General features: G+C 37.6%; 2 protein-coding genes across 4 annotated transcripts; both read left to right on the forward strand.

Moving 5' to 3' along the window:
• The first annotated feature begins 690 nt into the window (after positions 1–690).
• On the forward strand, positions 691–4,453 carry LOC121256485 (ACT domain-containing protein ACR4-like). Of its 3 annotated transcripts, none has more exons than XM_041157298.1 (8): positions 691–1,093; positions 2,056–2,140; positions 2,268–2,313; positions 2,407–2,521; positions 2,628–2,695; positions 2,774–3,364; positions 3,481–3,585; positions 3,833–4,453. In XM_041157298.1, the coding sequence occupies exons 1-8, from the start codon at positions 1,090–1,092 to the stop codon at positions 4,169–4,171; spliced, it is 1,353 nt and encodes a 450-aa protein (XP_041013232.1). In that variant the 5' UTR covers positions 691–1,089; the 3' UTR covers positions 4,172–4,453. The 3 variants fall into 3 exon arrangements, with proteins under 3 accessions (XP_041013232.1, XP_041013234.1, XP_041013233.1); XM_041157300.1 differs by lacking the exon at positions 691–1,093 and adding an exon at positions 1,619–1,798; XM_041157299.1 differs by lacking the exon at positions 691–1,093 and adding an exon at positions 1,886–1,928.
• Positions 4,454–10,985: 6,532 nt separating this feature from the next.
• LOC121256486 lies at positions 10,986–16,935 on the forward strand. The gene is made up of 5 exons (XM_041157301.1): positions 10,986–11,142; positions 11,728–13,455; positions 16,003–16,113; positions 16,365–16,514; positions 16,760–16,935. The coding sequence occupies exons 2-5, from the start codon at positions 12,484–12,486 to the stop codon at positions 16,895–16,897; spliced, it is 1,371 nt and encodes a 456-aa protein (XP_041013235.1). The 5' UTR covers positions 10,986–11,142; positions 11,728–12,483; the 3' UTR covers positions 16,898–16,935.
• The last annotated feature ends 1,473 nt before the right edge of the window (positions 16,936–18,408 follow it).

The following is an 18,408-nucleotide window of genomic DNA, read 5'->3' on the forward strand; positions in this document are numbered from 1 at the left end:
CGTTCAATAATAATATTAGATACAGTTTTAAAATATATATATTTTATATATTTTTTTTAAAAAGAAATGAAAGATTTATCATAAAAAAATCAATTTTTACAGGGGTCTCAAATTTCTCGTATTTTTTTTTAAATATGCAAAATTTGTATAGTTCAAAACTGTATAAATAATTTTATTTTTAAATATAATTTGCCACATGTATCATTTTTAAATAAATTATAATTTATAAAATCATTTAAAATATTAGTAAATATAATTAATGACAACAAAACTTGGTATGAAAAGTTGCGTCTTTTCAAAATTTGCAGGTTCCACCGTACGTAATGGGATCTCTAAAACAAATAACTAATGTTGAGTGTGTAAGAATTAAGATAGCATTAATGCATTTTGTTATGACTGACGGACGGTAAAATAGGAAGCCCGAACAGAGACAACCGTTGCTGAAAGAAAACGGCACTGACTGACTGACTGATCTGGTCCGGTTCGGTTCGCTCCACAAACTTTGGCGGCTATGATCAATTTATCATTCTCTCACATGATTTTGTTACCGCCGTCAACTTCGAGTTTTTTTTTTTTTACCCTCCAAAAGAGCAAAAAACAAACGATAAGGTTTTTCAAAAAAAAAATGAGGAAAATTCAAGCCCGGCGGCGGAACTTTAGCATAAAACCCTCTTTCTTTCTAAATTAACGATGGGTAGTTCGCACTCGACTCGACGATCTGTTTATTTCTTTTTTATTTTTGGGACTTTCTTTGTAAGTACTTGAAAATACTTGAAATTGGAAACAGAGCATAGGCTAGGAAGAGGGGAGGGAGAGAGAGAGAGAGAGAGGGAGGTGCTATGCGGTACTTTATATTTGGTCAGGTTTTGGAGCATCATGTCGGGGAGAGGTTTGATTTTCTGAGAATAAAATTATTTTGTTTCCTTAGCGAGGGTGAAGGTACAGAGAGTGGTTAAGATCTCCGAGTGCGGGTGTATAAATAAATAAATATATGTACACTGCTTTTTGTGAACAGGCATACAAGCCTTTGTGTTCACAGAACCGAGAAAACTTTGGCGTAGCGGATCACAAAATCTTTTAGGATTTGTAATGGGTAGGTTCCCCATCCCCCTTCCTCTGTTTCTCGTGCCCGTTCCTTGGATTTGTGTCTCCTGTTCTGGGTGTTCCTTCATTATCTTGTGTTTGTTTCTCTGTGGTTGTAAATCCTGGTTTGCTTTTGGCCGGTTTGTGCTTGTCCCCAAGTAGGATATACAGGGATCATGTCTGTATTTTAAAGGTTTTGTTTTATGGTTTTGAGAAGGGTTGTGGGATGAATGCTTTCGTGCTTGTGCTTGTGTTTTATTTTCGGTTGGTATTTGGGAAACTTTGGGTGTTCACTGAAGTGAATTTGTCGTTTCGGGGGAGGGATTTGTTCTAGTTCCCTGTTTCTTTTTCTTTTTTTCCTCGGAATTTGTGTTCTTTTGGGGTGCTGGATTGTTTTACTCGTTTTCTCTGCAATCTAAACCAGATCCTGGCGGGTAGAATCTGTGCTCCCCCCCCCCCCCCCCCCCCCCCCCCCGCGCCGGGCGCCCCGCCGCCCGCGCGGCGGGTTTGCTCTCTCTCTCTCTCTCTATCTCTATTGCGATTCAATAGCTTGGATGGTAATGGGTTTTTCCCCACCTCACATTAGCCTCTTGGCCTACCAACAGACGCAACATTCACACACGCCGCCACAAAATTTTCGGTGGAGGTGGCTTTTCTTAATTGGCTTTCTTTGTGTTCTGGGTAATTCTAGAATTTGTTGAGCTCTTCGTGATTGGTTAGTTCTCCATTAAAGCCCCCACCGCGTCTCTGTCCTCTCTCTCTCTCTCTCTCTCTCTCTCTCTCCCCCCCCCCCCCCCCCCCCCTCCTTTCTTCAGTGAGATTCTCAAGCACTCGAGAGGATTTTGGTTTATGGCCTTTTCTTTTCCTTTTACTCTTCACAAAATCCAGTATCTTGTTTTGATTGGCTGTTGTGGCTCTCCATAGATTCCCTTTCTTCTCTGACTGGTTAAAATTTAAATCTTATTCCCACAGCTTATATTTCAGAGGTCAACACGAGCTTTTCACAAGACATGGATGATGAATACGAGAAACTCCGTCGGAGAATGAATCCACCCAGGTATCTAATCTTCTTATCTTCTTCAAAGTCTCTGAAAGTGGCCTTTATATTTGCCCCAACCCGTTCTGAGATTTTTACTCCTTCGTGCCCACTTACCTTTTTTCTCAATCTTTTTCCCCTCTCTCAGGGTTGTAATTGATAATGAGGCCTGCAAGAATGCAACCGTCATAAGGGTATAACTTTAGTTACCTTCTCTTTGTTGGGGTGTATTGGACTCTTTTTTCTCTTTAAGAATCATTTGGTACTTATTCCGTTATATGATGCAGGTTGACAGCGCAAACAAACACGGAATACTTCTCGAAGTAGTACAAGTCCTTATTGACCTTAACCTTATCATAACCAAAGCTTACATATCTTCTGATGGTGGATGGTTTATGGATGGTAAGATTCTTTTAGGGTTTTTGTAACTTGTTCTCTGATATCCCCTATGTGTCTTTGGAAGTCAAAAACTGATTTGATGAACTTTTTTTTTTCCCCCTTCAATCAGTCTTTAATGTCACCGATCAAGATGGAAATAAGGTTAAAGATGAAGGAATTTTGGACTATATTCGAAAGGTGAGTCTCGTTGGACCTTTATATGTGTTTCTCTAATCTTCTGCGAATACCCAGCTGATTATTTGTGTCCATCTTCAGTCTCTTGGTCCAGATTCATGCTTTACATCCTGTATGAGATCTGTTGGGGTTAAACCATCAATGGACCACACTGCAATTGAGCTAACTGGAAGTGACAGACCGGGACTCCTTTCTGAAGTGTCTGCTGTGCTCACGCATCTTAAATGCAATGTAGTGAGTGCAGAGGTCTGGACACACAACACCCGGGCTGCAGCCGTGATGCACGTGACTGATAAGGAAACAGGGTGTGCAATTACGAATCCAGAGAGACTATCTAGGATCAAGGAACTTCTCTTTAATGTACTTAAGGGCAGCAACAAATTCAGTGGAGCTAAGACTGTGGTTTCCTATGGGATTACACATACTGAGAGAAGGCTTCACCAGATGATGTTTGCCGATAGGGATTATGAACGAGCTGACGATGATGCCTCAGATGATAAGCAGAGACCTAATGTGAATGTTGTCAATTGGTATGATAAAGACTACTCTGTGGTCACAATCCGGAGCAAAGATAGGCCGAAGCTTCTCTTTGATACAGTTTGCACATTGACAGACATGCAATATGTGGTTTTTCATGCAAATATTGATGCCGAGGGGCCAGAAGCTTATCAGGTAATGCCAGTTCCCTCTTTGGCTTAAGTAGCCTTGTGACATTGTTGATGGGGTAGTTTTATTGGTTTCGTTATGGTTGTAGCGTTCTGACTAAATTTTGTGTGAATGTATTGTAGGAATACTATATTCGGCATATAGATGGATCCCCTGTGAAATCTGATGCTGAGAGAGAAAGAGTGATACAATGTCTTGAAGCTGCCATCGAGAGAAGAATATCTGAGGTGAGTTTTCTATGATATGATTGGGGATCTGTTTGCTTGGCTGATTGTGATATATTGTATGTATCTTGTTTATCAATGCCTCATTCTCTTGCAAGCATAGTTTTATAATCCATATCTAAGGACTAAACATTCAGTAGAACACGTTGATAATAACACTTGGAAGTCTTCTGTTGTTGCACCGTTCCTTTGATAATTGAGAGGTTCCTTCCATTATTTTAGACGCTTGACTTGTTTCTTCCTCATTCAGGGCTTGAAGCTAGAACTCTGCACTACAGACAGAGTCGGGCTGCTGTCTGATGTCACTCGCATCTTCCGTGAAAATAGCCTCACTGTCACAAGAGCAGAAGTTACAACTAAAGCGGGCAAAGCCGTTAATACATTCTATGTTCGTGATGCATCAGGGTATCCTGTCGATTCTAAGACCATAGATTCCATCCGGCAAGCGATTGGCCAGACTGTGCTTAAAGTGAAAAGCCCCGAAGACTTGAAACCTGTCTCCCAGGAGTCTACAACTAGGTTCCTCTTTGGTGGTCTCTTCAAGTCTAAATCCTTTGTTAACTTAGGCTTGGTTAGGTCCTATTCTTGAGAAACTCAAACTGATCAGACGTCTCTCCCCTCAGCCGCATACTGCATTACAAATCTCAAACCATTTTCAGTGGACATGTGACTTAATTTAGGCACATATATATTATATATATCTCAGAAGAGGTAAGGGAAGCATAGTGAGAGTCATGTCATTGTAGGTACCACCCATTTGTCCTGCTTTAACCTCTATATGTTACAACGAATCTAACCCCACGTTGGATTTATGAAATCAAAGAAAGAAGGTCTTTCGTGTAATGCGATGGAACTATCAGTTTTAACCTAACGTACATAATTTTTCTCTGCCTTACTGTTGATATTCTTGTCTGTTATTATTTTATAGATAGGCTAAAGTGTAATGTTTTGAATCTAGTTTTGGATTTTTGTCACCAATTTTAAATTTCTTAGGATAGATGCGTTGTGTTGTTATTGGAAACCCTCGTTGCAAGAATCTGCAGCGAAAGAGGCACGCAAAGTTGTTGAATTTGTGGATCAAACTACCAACCTTGACCCCCCATCTTATTCCAATCCGTCACCCATTGGACGGGTAATTGGAGTGGCGGCTCATCTTTCCATAGCCTATCTATAAAATTCAAATCCATTCTGCCTAAAATTCAATATGCGGGGATCCTGGACATCGCTCTCTGATAAAGACAGCCACTACAGACCCGAGCCTGCTTTGGGAGGCAATAATTTGGTTTGTTTCGCACTTTGACAAGTCCCATCATAGACGCTTTTCTCTTGTGGAAGAGTTCAACTTACAGCTGGGCTGGGGCAGGGCGTCTCGCTGACCCCTCTATCTCTTCACAGCCTTCCATCACGAACGTGAATCTCCCTTATTTTCAACATTTCGTCGCTAGCTTACATATCCCTTTCATGTAAAATACTACAGATTAGGATGAAGTTTTCTAACCAGTTTGGATAGTAACACTTCAGTCTTCACCCATCCTTCTTTCCCTGCAGACTTTTCTGGTCTATTCCAAATCAATTTGAAATTTCTTTTTGACCAACCGTTGAGAGGTGGGGGAGGGAGTGGTGTGAAAGCAGAAAAGAATGACTAATACGGTCTTCTTTTCTGAATTTTGTAGCCCGCACACCTTATAATTCTGCATCATCATCACCACCCTGCATGATTGGCGCAATCACGAGGGGTGCCTCCACGTGGCTTCTCTTGCTGCTCATCCAGGAGCTGCCACCTCATTAGTAAATCCAGATGGATAAGTATATACAGTAATACATACACACATTGATGATCAATACGTGCAGGTTGGAAAAATAATCTGCAATATCCTCATTGGTTCTAGTTTTCTCAAAGGAAGTCCTTATTTAAATTTTGAACTTTCAACGTGATGGTAGTGATGATGACTTGATGAGGAAAAAGGAAAGATTATCGAGTACACCTGACTAAAATCAGCACAAAAAGCTTCCCATAAAGGAGCTTTAAAACAGTGTTAATATCTTCATTGAATTTGTATGACCAGATAAATTACTTCTTCTTTTTTTTTTTCTTTTCTATATTTGTTTTGCCAAGATGTCGGTTCCGCTTGAAAGATCTAATTTCTACACCAGAGCACGTGCACCCTCCTGTGGAATGTTCGGAGCTAGCTGTTTGTGGGTAGAATTTCTCGAAAACTTTTACTAGCTGAAGTACTACATGCAGATGGCACTTGGTTTCACTGCACTTCTCTTCCAAATCAATTATTCAGCATTACCCAGTAATGTTTCTTGATAAGATCAGCCAAAAGCTAGCTAGGCTAAGCATTATAATCATCATGCATGCATCTTCCAAGGCAAAATAATTAAGAAACATACACAGACGTGCACAGAGGTGATGCATCAATATAATTATTGTTTTTGTGTTCTGCCACGACTAGTCAGCAGTATCTTTTATATATATATATATATATATAAATATATTTTCTCTCTTGTATATTTTAAGTACTGGTCAGCAGTCAATGTTGCTAACATGTCAAGCATCGGGGGTGTAATTGTAAAGAATATAGTACTAAAAGGTTTACTGGATCAGCTTGGTTGGAATGACATGATTCACAGCCTCATGAGAAAGAATATAATCAAGTTTTATTAGCGCCTTGTTCTAAATTATAAAATAATTAATGTGCATGATTCTCATGTCAAGTCCGGAAAAAAGGATTAAAGAAATTCCGAGTCACCGACCTCCCCACTTTCCAAAAGTAAATTTGAACAAGAATGATGCAGACTAATTAAAGTGTCATGTGCTTGATGATCTGGACTATGGAGTTTGCTGTCACTGAAAACTTCTGGCTTTTTCATGTGTGCATTGATTCTTGTTTCACATGGAGGCCGAGGATTGGAAATTGGAAGTTTTTTTTCTTTTTTTTTAAAGGGAACCGCAAATCAATGGGTAACCTCTCTGGCCTCCCCTCACATAAGCTGAGTCAAATCCTTTATTATTTTTATCTACTCATCATGTCGGTAAGATAAAATAATTTAACCTATGTCTACATATGACGTGCCTTTCTCCCACTGGTCACATATGGGTCATTATCATCTGATCGATGATTCCACAATGATCACTTGGAAACTTACTGAATACAGCTTCTGAATTGCATTATAGTTAGAGACCTTCATATTTTATGCCTGAGCTCTCTCTCTCTCTCTCTCTCTCTCTCTCTCTCTAGGCTACTAGTAAGAAAATACATAAGGAGGTCCAAAGAACATTAAGATCAAGAGCTAGGAACCCCCAATGGAGGAGTCTAGTACTGCTGAGTTTCCTGGCTTCCAAACATTTCATAAGGATGACTTCATATTTGGAAGATCTTTAAGCCGTTTGCAAAGGCGAGCTCCCTCCCCTCTTCAGCTTAAACCTAAAGTCCCTTCGGCATGCAATGGTGCAGCAGCGAAATCATTTGTGGGCACTTCAAATTCCTCTTCATCATCATCTTCATTGAACTCGTTCTATTACAGTAATAAAGATCCCATACCTCTACTTTCGCCTCTGGTGTTGCCTTCTTTGCTTGAATCTGCCTATGTTCAAGAGGGAAATACAACCAAATCCCATTGAATATATATTCATGAGTAGGTCTATATATTCTGTAATCTATGGCGGCATATGTTTGATCTTAAAAATGTCCTGTAAAAATTTGGCCAATGGTTAATTTCTTGTATATTTTTAGCAGAGCTGCGGTAAGGCCTTGTAATAAATTCTGAAATTATAGGGTCCATATGTTCATCTTAGAAGGTAAGTCCTGATGCAATCTTCTCCAATTTTCTACTTGCCTTTGTGAGATAACAACTATGTACGGATTTATTAGTACCACTAATATTCAAGGCCTAGCTGCAATTATTAAGTACTCTCTAATTAGCAAGTTGCTTTCTGGGGTCGTCAAAAAAGTTGCTCAAAGTCTCCTCATTGCTTTCTGGGAGAGCTTCTTTTAATTAGGAGCACCATTGAGTAAGCAAACTGAAACTGAGGTTTTTAATATAGGACTAATTTATAATATTATTGCTAGCTGCTGCTCTTTGAGTGCCATGCAGAATCGAGTGCCACATTAATTTGTTTAAGGTCCCGTTTGGATAGAGAGTTGAGTTGAGATGAAAGTTAAAAGTTAAATAAATTATTGTTAGAATATTATTTTCTAATATTATTATTATTATTTTGAGATTTGAAAATGTTGAATTGTTTGTTATATTTTGTGTAAAAATTTGAAAAAGTTATAATAATTAGATGAGATGAATTGAGATCACTCTTATATCCAAATCGGGTCAAAATCTAATTGTGATAGACCTTAATAGTCTCATTAATATATAATTAATTCGTAAGGTATTCAGGATATTAATGCACAAACCATGAGTACATCATGAGAAGTTTTTAGACAATGTCGAGATCGGAGTGATCAGAGAATATATCAAAAGAATTAACCAACAATTAATGTAGACAATCAAGCAATAGGGCTTACATCTGCAAGTTTGATATTAGACCATTGGCTAAGATACAATTCACAAATTTGAGTACTTCATCTTCGATTTGCACATGAGATCCACGCGCAGTTGTGTCGGAATTCCATTTTTGAATGGTTTCTAAATTTTTTTAGCCCTACCTATATAAACATCTTTATACACAAATTTTTTTATGATGGGAAACATTACTTCATAAATCCTTATTTGCTTTAATATAGAAAAAACCCTGCATGAGATTGTTTGCTTTTAGCCACTTTTTTTCCTCTTCTTATGTATATATATATATGGATATAGTATTATCCTTTGTTCCTATATTTGAAGAAGATTGTGTTTAAGTTCATTAGTTTGTTGGAAGTTCTGATGAATTAGAAGATTTTGTTTGTGAATTAAGTTACATGTTAAAGTTCTAAAACTATTGTGATGCAAAGATCAAGTAGGTTATTTGTGATTATTACAAGTTGGATATATATAAATTTAACAAATACTTTGAGAGTGTCAAGACTAATTGTAACTAAGACCACCAAGCATAGTTGGCGATCACGTCGTATACATCAAAAAGATCTTTCCGAATTGAGATTTTATGTGTGATTCTGATATCCGTAACCAAAGTTATGGCCAAAATATTGACGCTTATGCAACATTACTCATTTTTTTTCTCACCCAACTAAGGAATGTTGACCTTTCCTCGCCGAATTGATGAATATTCATCTTTTCTTGCCAGATTTGCATTAATCTGTATTCTTGAGATAGTCCAGTGCTATTAACGTTAAATCTTTTATCTTTGCATCATCAGACTCGGATCCACTGCATCACTATGTGTATTTCAAATATATCCTAAGAGATTTCTCAAATACATATAGATCCTTATAGTAAATTTATTAAGGAGATTATTATTAAAAAAATACTGTTTAACTCAAGACACTAAAAAACAGTTCGATTCAAGTCTATCAGAAACCGAATCAATCTTAGACTGATTTATGCTGATTTCAACACGATCAAATTTTTATTTATTTTTTAAACTGTGTTTCATAAATGAGTTTTTTTTTCTTATCCGAGAATATGATAAAATTGAATATGTATTAGCTTCTTCTATTATTGTATTTAATAAGGATCGTAAAAAAAAAAAAATTAAAAGATAACATAATATTATTTACTTTCTTTACTTGAATTGAAAGTATTAGAAGATGAATGCGTAATTAAACTTCTAATTATGTAAAAAATATTACTATTTTCGTATGCTTATAACTTAACGATATTTATCTTATTTGAATATGAAAATGTTCAAGGCAAAAGCACATGATCAATTGAAGTTAAAAATACATGAATTACATGTATATTAAGACTATCTAGATTTATAACATATTTTTATTCGAACTAGTCAATGAATTCATATCTTTAACTTTTTTTTAGTGTAAAGTTACCTACCATAATTTTTATGATTATTCTCACACGATATTAAATGATTATAGTCGATTTTCTATGTTCTGCCTAGACCCAAGAATGTTGAGATGATTAATATAATTTTTTTTTATTTAATTTATAATATTAAATGTTTGTATTATATATGATTTTTAATATATTTTTTTAATAATACTGAATAATCGATTTAAACGAGAGAGCACCTATTTCCCAAATTTATGCTAAAATAAGTTTTCCCTCCTCCTGAACAACACACGCCTTGGAATTTCCCGCTCGCAAACTTTTCTGTCCGTGCTCTTGGTCTCAGCACTCAACAGGCTATGGGCTAACAGTAGGGGTGGGCAGCGGGGTCGGAGCTGCCCCGCCCAGCTTCCGCCCCGCCCCCGCATGGGCGGGCGGGCTAACCCGCTTCGCCCATGCGGGGGTGGGGTCCCCCGCCCCGCATAGAGAGGGTATAGCGGGGGCGGGGGGCAGGATGACCCCAGCGGGGCCCCGCCCCGCCCCCGCCCCCGCCCCACATTAAAAAATTTTATTTATTTATATATATTAAATAAATATATTGTATATAGATATACACAATTTATAAAAGACTTAAAATTATATTCAAGTCATTGGATTGTTTTGGCCTCCTAGGCCAATCTTTATATAAGTCCCACATTGCTTAAGGATGACTATTGTATTGCCTTGGCCTCCTATATAAAGATTGGCCTAGGAGGCCAAATCAATCCAAAATCTAACTCTAATGAGTTTAAATTTTTTTTATATTTATAAATTTTAATTTATTATTTAAAATATATTATAATTTTGGTCTAAAAAAATATTTTTAGACCAAAATTTTTTTTTTTTTTAACATAATAGCGGGGGGCCGGGCGGATGGGGGTTTTTCCCCCGCCCCCCGGCACCGGGGCGGGGGACCCCGCCTCCCGGGGGCGGGGGGGGGGGGGGAAATCCCCAACCCCGCATGGTGCGGGGCGGGGTGCGGGGAAGGGCATCCCCTGCCCCGCACCATGCGGGTAGCAGGCCTAGCTAACAGCTAACGATTGAATCATTGATAGACAATTTTAAATATAATAATATCTTTTTTTATATTTAAACACATCAAATAAAAAAAAAAAATAAAGTAAAATTTAAAATAATATTATTTTATTATTTATTAGAAATTATATCTATTCATCATCTCAATTCTCATCATTCTCCTATCATTTTATGATGTGATATTAGATAGTTTGAAATTATTTATTATATTTTACATGTGAATTTATCATCTATTATCATATTATGAGATGATAATAAGATAATAAAAAAAGAGACGATGAATAGATTTTTATTTTTCTTAAATTATAAACGGATCATTGTTTTTTTCTAATTTTTTAAGCGAAGGATCAATTCTTATTAATCATGGCCTAATAATTATTATTGTTTTATTTTTGGTGAAAAATGAAAATAATTATCCTTTACGTCAAGAGTACTATTTTGGGAATTAGGTTTTGGCTTTCCCCTTTTAGTACCAAAAATTTTCAATTTTGAAAGTCCTTATTACGTACTCGTACCCGGCTTGCCTCCTCTAATTTCGGTCACTTTCGGATGCCAAGAGTTTCAGGTTTTTCCTTGGGAGAGGTATGCTTCTTTACTCGTTGTTACTTCTGCAATTGTTCCCTGGATGCGGAATCTCTATTTCCTTTTCAGCGTCTGATGTTCGTAATCTCACTTCTGGTTGTGTTTTTTCCCCTTGGAAAATGTGGTCAATTTGAATGATTGAGAATCCGGATAACTATGAAGCTGCCTTGTATTTGATTCAGAGTTTGCGTTTATAGTTAGGATTGTCATTTCTCAATTCGCGAAACTTCTTCCTCGTAATATGTTCGGAGGAGACGATTACTCTTTCTCATCTTTCCTTAGGTCTGTTTTGGGTGTTTCGATTTGAATGCTATTTCTAGGGTTCAGAAAATTCAACAAACCCAACCTCAAAAAATAAAAAAAAAAACCTGAATTTCCACATTGCTAGTGAAGTCCAATCTCCTCCCTATCTCTCAGTTGGAAAATAGGTCGTACTTAACCTGTGTTAATTCTTGAAATGCGCCATTAAAAAAATGGGTACTTTCTTTCGTTTTTCATATTCCCCTTGAAATGGGATTGACATACCATCATTATTGGACACGCATAGCACACATTGAGTACCAGTCTTACATGTTTTGTTTCCAGGAAGAAGTAAATGAGAGGAAAAGGAGTATCAAGAGGTCATTCTCAGGCCGGGACTTCTGGGAACAAAAGACTAAAAAGTGGCAATGGTAAAGGAACTCTCGACGATGTTGTTCTCATTGATGTTGACAGTGATATGTCTTGTAACGTTGTTATTATTGATGTTCCCGAGCCACCCATACATCGGAGGTTAAGAGGTTCTAGTGTACAGAGAAAAGAGAAAAAGTCTCATCATCAGGATGTTATTAGCCTTGATGATGATGAAAGTGATGTTTTGGACCATCCTGGACTTGGTGAGAAAGGTGGTGGGGAGTTGGATAGTGATGCTACCTCAAGCAAAAGATCTTGTCCCACATCTAGGAATATGCAGAATTCTGTAGATGTAGATGGTGATGAATGCTTGGTTGTGGATGAACAAAGATACTCGTTCAGGTTGTCAAAGTGCAAGCAAACATACTCTAATAAAGCTGCCTGTGGGAACCGCCATGGTTTGTATCTCGAGTCTGAGAGTGGGTCATCTGAAAGTGATTGCTCTGATTCTGAGCTTATGGAAGGTTCTTTTGGAAAACTTCATGAACAGTGGAAAAAAGCTTCGTTGAAGAGAAAGCGTGATCTTCACAATGGTCAATCAGGTTTAGATGATCAGAGTGGTATCCCTGTTTGTCCCAGTTCAAGTATTACAGATTGTGAAAAAGAAAATTTGTCTACCTTCTATGCCAGTGCTGATGGATACATGGGGGTATTTCTTTCAATCCTCATATGGAAAGACCTTGTGTAAAAGATCAGAGAGGTCACCAGACATTTGCAGAAGATCCTCCTCTCAGCCATGAGTGGCAGAGTTGTAATCATGTTAATGGCCACGGTGATGATTTTTGTTGCAGTGAGCAAAGTCCTCAAAGGCCACGTTTGTCGACTGATAAAGAACATGGTGATAAACAACCTAAACGTGCAAGGTCCAATCAAGAAGGTGAAACACATGCTGATCTTGACGGGGCTGTATTGAGGAACAAAGATGATGAGTTTCCTGAGGCACCTTCTAGTTGCTACACTTCTGATGAAACAAATGTAAATCCTAAAAGAGTTGTCTCAAATGAAGCTGTTGGCAATGAAGAACAGGTTAATGGTGTTGGCAATGGTTTTTGCAACAAAGAAGCACGCAGTCCCCGTGGTTCTTTTTTGTTGTCCAATCAAGATCAAGGTTTTAAACGATCTAAATGTGAAAGGTATAATAAAGATGGTGGAATACATGCTAATCTCGATGGTGTTGTATTGAGGCAAAAAGATGAGGAGTGTCACCGGGCATCCAGTTGTAATAATAGTGATGAGAAAGACAGATTTGTATTAAATTCTCCATTATCTGATGAAATGCAGGTTGACTGTGGTGGTGCCCATCCAGAATACAAAGAAGGAACTGGTCTTGGAGAATCCTTTTGCAACAACCCTTTGGAGGGCAAGTCTGGAGTCAACAATGAAAAAGTTCTTTTTGAGGACAAGGTGATAACAGATTCTGAGCAATTATTTTTTAGCAACAGTCGACGTAATGAAACACATTTGGTGGAAGCAAAGGCCGCATACGATGTAAGGGATCCAATACTTGCTCAAGATGGTGATGCTACTCACTTGAGTCAAAAGGATATAATTAATGAACGAGAAAAGCTCAAGGAGACTGATGAATACAAGCGAGCAATAGAAGAAGAATGGGCATCCAGGCAGCACCAGTTGCAAATTCAGGTTTGGCATGTTTTTTAATAGCTGGTGAAGTTTCTTCATAATGCTGTTCTATTCTCTCCCATGCTCTAATTACCTCTTGCAATTGAATATGCTACCATGTATTTGCATAGTTAAATAACCTTTTTTCCTTGTCTCACGTTTGCTCATTTTCTTAATCTCTTAATAGAATAGGATCTAATCGGTAGTTTAGGGTGCAGTAGACATTTTTGTTAGTTCATGGTGCAAATTGAAAAGATAGTGGTAGTTTAAGGGAGGTTTACTTGGAGAGTTTTTACTGATAAGGTGGCCCACCTTATTGGGAAAAAGCTGATGATTTACCCTATTCGTGTGATGTGGTTGCATTTGTGATTTGACTTGGTAAAATACATGTTGCATTTGCAGTCTCCACGGTTCCTCATCATTAAAAAAATTAAGATGTAATCGTTCAAATTGAAAAAAAAAAAAAATAGAATGTGCAGTACATTTTTAATGGTCAGATCATTTTTTGCATATTTCTTAATGGCCAGATCCTATTTTACATATTTTACCATACACAAGCAGATAATCATTAAAAAACACAAAAGCTGCTTTTTACATATTTTCACCCCTTTTTTTCACTTATAGAAGAGGGTGAAAATATGTAAAAAGCAGCTTTTGTTTTTTTAAACGATTATCTGCTTGCGTATGGTATGGGGCCTTTCCTTTTTACCATATTTTCTTGAGTTGCTTTACAGTTCTCATTCAAATTCAGAGGCAAAGTTCTGTCAAATTTCTTTTGGCCTCCTATTAATTATAAGGAGATGACTTGGCTCGGTCCCAAAGTATGCCAATGATATATATATATATATATATATATATCTATATATAGAGCTCACAAACACACTAAAAATATGTGTTTTGATTTGGGGGCTATTTATGCCATGAGGTCAAACAATAAACTTTGTGTTAGTATGTGTGGTGGCTCAGAGGAATTATATATTGCATAAAATGCCGAGATTTTTTTTGCATGATATATGCAACCTTGGAGAGTGCGGGGATGCTTGGGGAATGAGATGAGTTGAGAATTTTATGAATAATAGTGAAATAGTTTGTGAATAGTAGTGAGATGGTTATGCCTATTTCTATGAATATATTATCTTTGATTACCGATAAAAAAAAAGGTTATGATGTTTTATTGGATTTTGAGAAATGAGAGAGAAAAAGTTGAATAAAAATATTATAAAGCTAAAATATTATTAGAATATAATTTTTTAATATTAATTTAGTTTTGTGATTTGAAAAAGTTGAATTATTTTTTGAGTTTTGTTTGGAAGCTTGGGAAAGTTGTAATGATTAGGTAATGATTAGATGAAAAAGTTGAAGATTTGAAATTGAAAAATGTTTGTCTTTGAGTGATGTTTGGGAAGGTTAATATGATAAATTTTGAGATGAGATGAAATCTATTTCCAAACAACCCCTAAAACATTTTTGCAAGTAATCATTAACTTTGACTGAGACTAAATTATTTCCTGTAATTCAAGATTGTAGTCGTAAATGTTATTGTATATGATGGATGCATCTATCTATATACTCCCTGGACTCTACCACTTACGTGACACTCCCATGAGTGGAAAATGTTCATAAATTTGACCTGATCAACCAACCCAATCAGGAAAAAAATCGAGATTGGTCGGTTTTGATGCTAGTTGCCCCAAGTAGAAAAAAAAGAACCAATGGGATTAGGTCAATGGTTGGTCATGGGTCTTGGGAAATCAATCTTTATGACTTGGCAAAATGTAGTTCACATAAAATATTTTTTAGGGTCGCGTCTTTCCCAGTAATCTCTCCATGATGACCACAAGATCCTCACTCACCTTGTAAGACATCATTTTGTTGTTTGTTATGTCTAGGATCACCGTTGGGCGTTGAGGTCCCTTGCCTTTTCCTTTCTCTCCACCGTTTTATTTGAGGCTGGTGATGTTGATGGACCAACCAGCAAATTGACCCTGGTAGCCATTGCTGTTGCTTTGGCCGGTGGGTTTTGGGGTGACTTCCAATGATTGACACCTGTTAGTTTGGCTATTGAAATGGCTGGCAACTGACTTGATGGGTTGGAGTGCCTAGTCCTAGACACTACTTGGACGGGATGACAATTTCTTGCTGTCCACAGATCTTGTAATATTTGTGTTTCTTGTACACTTCCTTGACAGTCTGCGAATGTGCAATGAGTACATTGACATTGTTATAATTTCAGTTCAATGCTGAAGAGCTGAAATTGTAGAGAGAGAAACAGTTGTAAAAAGGGTCAATACGAGAACCATAACAAGTTTCAGCCAACCTCGAACGATTCATCATTGTGGTATCATGTCTCCCCCCTCTTCTCCCTTTTATTTGAATTAGTTTTTTTTTCAGTATCTCTTGCGTCATATGCATGTTCGTATCCTTGTTATTTTATGACTCTGTTTACCATACCTCCATGTGGCATGCATAACTATAAGACAGTTGCAGTGGTTATGCAGTGCATTGCAAAGATGTTTTGTCGGCAAGGGGTTGTATCATCCAAAGCTTAATGTAGTTTCCCTTTTACAGGCAGAAGAGGCACGTAGGTTACGAAAGGAAAGAAGAGTTGAAAGGCATTTATTGGACATGCAGAGAAGGCAAAAGCAACGTGTGGAAGAAGTGAGAGAGACTCAGAAGAAGGTTTGGATTTAGTATCATAGAATTATTTTTGACTCGTATTAAAAAAAAGGAAAGTATAGTAGGATTATTACCCTTCATTTTGCAAAACTATTTATCTTTCATCTTTGGTTTGCCTTTTTTTTAACCGACCCTGTCATATATTTGGTTGTCTATATATATCCTTCTCAAGTTTAGCAAGATATGACTTGCTGTTTCCAATGCTCGTACTTATTATGTTTTTCCCACCATCTATTAACTGATGCCAAAACCAGGATGAGGAAAATATGAACCTGAAAGAGCAGCTTCGTGTTAACATAAGAGAGGAGCTTAATAAATTGGAAAGTACGTGCATTGACATGGCCTCATTGCTTCGTGGCTTAGGAATCCAAGTTGGAGGTAGCGTTTATTCGTTGTCACATGAGGTTAGTTAGTTGCATTCACATCATTATACATATACACATACAAGTGCAATATGCTGCTTGTAGATGTGGATGGAGATATATTGTTGGCTGACTGGTTATTTATTGTAGTTATATACTTTAGGAGTTTTGTGTGCATGCAAGGGTTTTTTTATTTTTTGTAACTAGCAGAAGCATAAAGACCGACCGCATACCCCCCAAGTGGAATTCTGGTATTTCATTGCTGGTTTTGTAATTGATCATTTCAGGTGCACGCGGCATATAGACGAGCTTTGTTAATGTTTCACCCAGATCGGGCATTAAAAGCTGACATACGCCAGCAGGTCGAAGCAGAAGAAAAATTTAAGCTTATTTCTCGCATGAAGGAGAAATTTTTGGCGACTTGATGTCACTGAATGCTCACACAAGGCTTTGTTTTTTGTTTTTCGTTTCAAAAAAGAATAAAGAAAAAGAACTTGGTGGTATTTGATTGTAGGTTATAGTGATGGTTGTCTCGGAGCTCTTTGGTCTGGTACCCGATGTCCCTTAGAGCATTGGCATTGTATTAACCAAATGCTAGTGAAAATCATATTTTAGAGAATGTTCATTGAATTGATTCTACATTGGATACTAAATACAATTCATCTCAAATATTAGCTACAGTAAATTCATCTCACTTTTTATATACGAAGACTGTAGCACCTTCATGTTAATATTTTCTTGTAAACCAGTTGAGCAGACGAAGCGAGATTTGAATACATTTGACTTTTGTGTACACCATGCATCGGATGTAGAGGCCGATCGAGATAGGTGCCGGGTGCAGATCTCCATGCTGAAACCCACCTCCCCACTCAATCTCCCACTCGAGCTTCCATATTTCCAACGCCTCTTCATATTCAAATTATTTCTCTTTCGGTTTATGATTACCTTAAAGCTTTTCATGCTATAAGTGACGTTACACTGACCGAAACATCGAAAATAAACGTAGAAGATTGACCGGCTTGCCTCGTTCGCGCCAACTCCAAGTTCCCAGAGAGAGTGCCCTTTGCTATAAATTCTCCGTAAGCTCTCTCTTCTTTGCACATCTGAAGAGAGAAGATAGGAGTGAAGAACACACCTGGGCCTTAATGGGTAGCAGCGAAAGCACGCAGAACAAGAAGAACAACGGTTGGGAGGACAATTAATAGATGATGATGAGTCTGTAGATGATGATGCGTCTGAAAAAGCGATGGTGGTTGGTGGTGCGATAGTTGCAGCAGGTCTGATAGTCTGTGGTTTAACGGCTCTACTGTCAGGTTCTGGAACAACATCAAACAGGAAGACTATGAAAACTCCCGGAAGGAATGCTCGCATATTCAGGGATGACTTTGAGAATAACCCGGCTGCCTACTTTCGCGACTTGCGCAAATAACATGTTTTCTATATATGTGTATGGAAATATGCACTACTGCTTTCATTATGAAATAAGATCTTTACTTTGATCTTGTTATCTTAATTAATGGGATATTGGAAATACTAGTGGTTGAATTTTTATCTTTCAATGGAGTAGGTGGGTTGCATTGTCATCTGAATTTTTATCTTTCATGGCCCGTGGAATGGACCACAAACCGTGGCTTCAAATCTGCAAACTGAGGTACATAAAGTTCAGGCCCAAATTGATTTTTGACGGAGTGGCTGTCTCAGAAAAGCATTTGTTAAACTCAACAGGGGCCCCAAGTGAATGTAAGTTAACAGCAGTCCACCAGCAACTAGCAGTATTAAATAAACACTTGTCATTCTGATGATAAACTTTGCTCTTTGATAAACTTAGCTTATGAATTGATCCAATTTTCACGCACAAATAGTTGCTATGGTGAAAGCGATTGGAATTCCATGAACATTCCAAGCTCCATAGTGATTAAAAGATTCTTTTACTAAG

The sequence above is a fragment of the Juglans microcarpa x Juglans regia genome, chromosome 3D, assembly GCF_004785595.1.
Source record: "Juglans microcarpa x Juglans regia isolate MS1-56 chromosome 3D, Jm3101_v1.0, whole genome shotgun sequence".
Taxonomy (NCBI): Eukaryota; Viridiplantae; Streptophyta; class Magnoliopsida; order Fagales; family Juglandaceae; genus Juglans; species Juglans microcarpa x Juglans regia.

What these genes read in the sequence shown, in the direction of transcription:
- LOC121256485 (XM_041157298.1), top strand. An exon ending in AGAATGCAACCGTCATAAGG is followed by an intron (nt 2,314 to 2,406) that starts GTATAACTTTAG and finishes TATATGATGCAG; the next exon opens with GTTGACAGCGCAAACAAACA. An exon ending in TGGTGGATGGTTTATGGATG is followed by an intron (nt 2,522 to 2,627) that starts GTAAGATTCTTT and finishes CCCTTCAATCAG; the next exon opens with TCTTTAATGTCACCGATCAA.
- LOC121256486 (XM_041157301.1), top strand. Translation starts at nt 12,484, where the DNA reads ATGGAAAGACCTTGTGTAAAAGATCAGAGAGGTCACCAGACATTTGCA. An exon ending in AGCACCAGTTGCAAATTCAG is followed by an intron (nt 13,456 to 16,002) that starts GTTTGGCATGTT and finishes TCCCTTTTACAG; the next exon opens with GCAGAAGAGGCACGTAGGTT. An exon ending in TTTATTCGTTGTCACATGAG is followed by an intron (nt 16,515 to 16,759) that starts GTTAGTTAGTTG and finishes TGATCATTTCAG; the next exon opens with GTGCACGCGGCATATAGACG.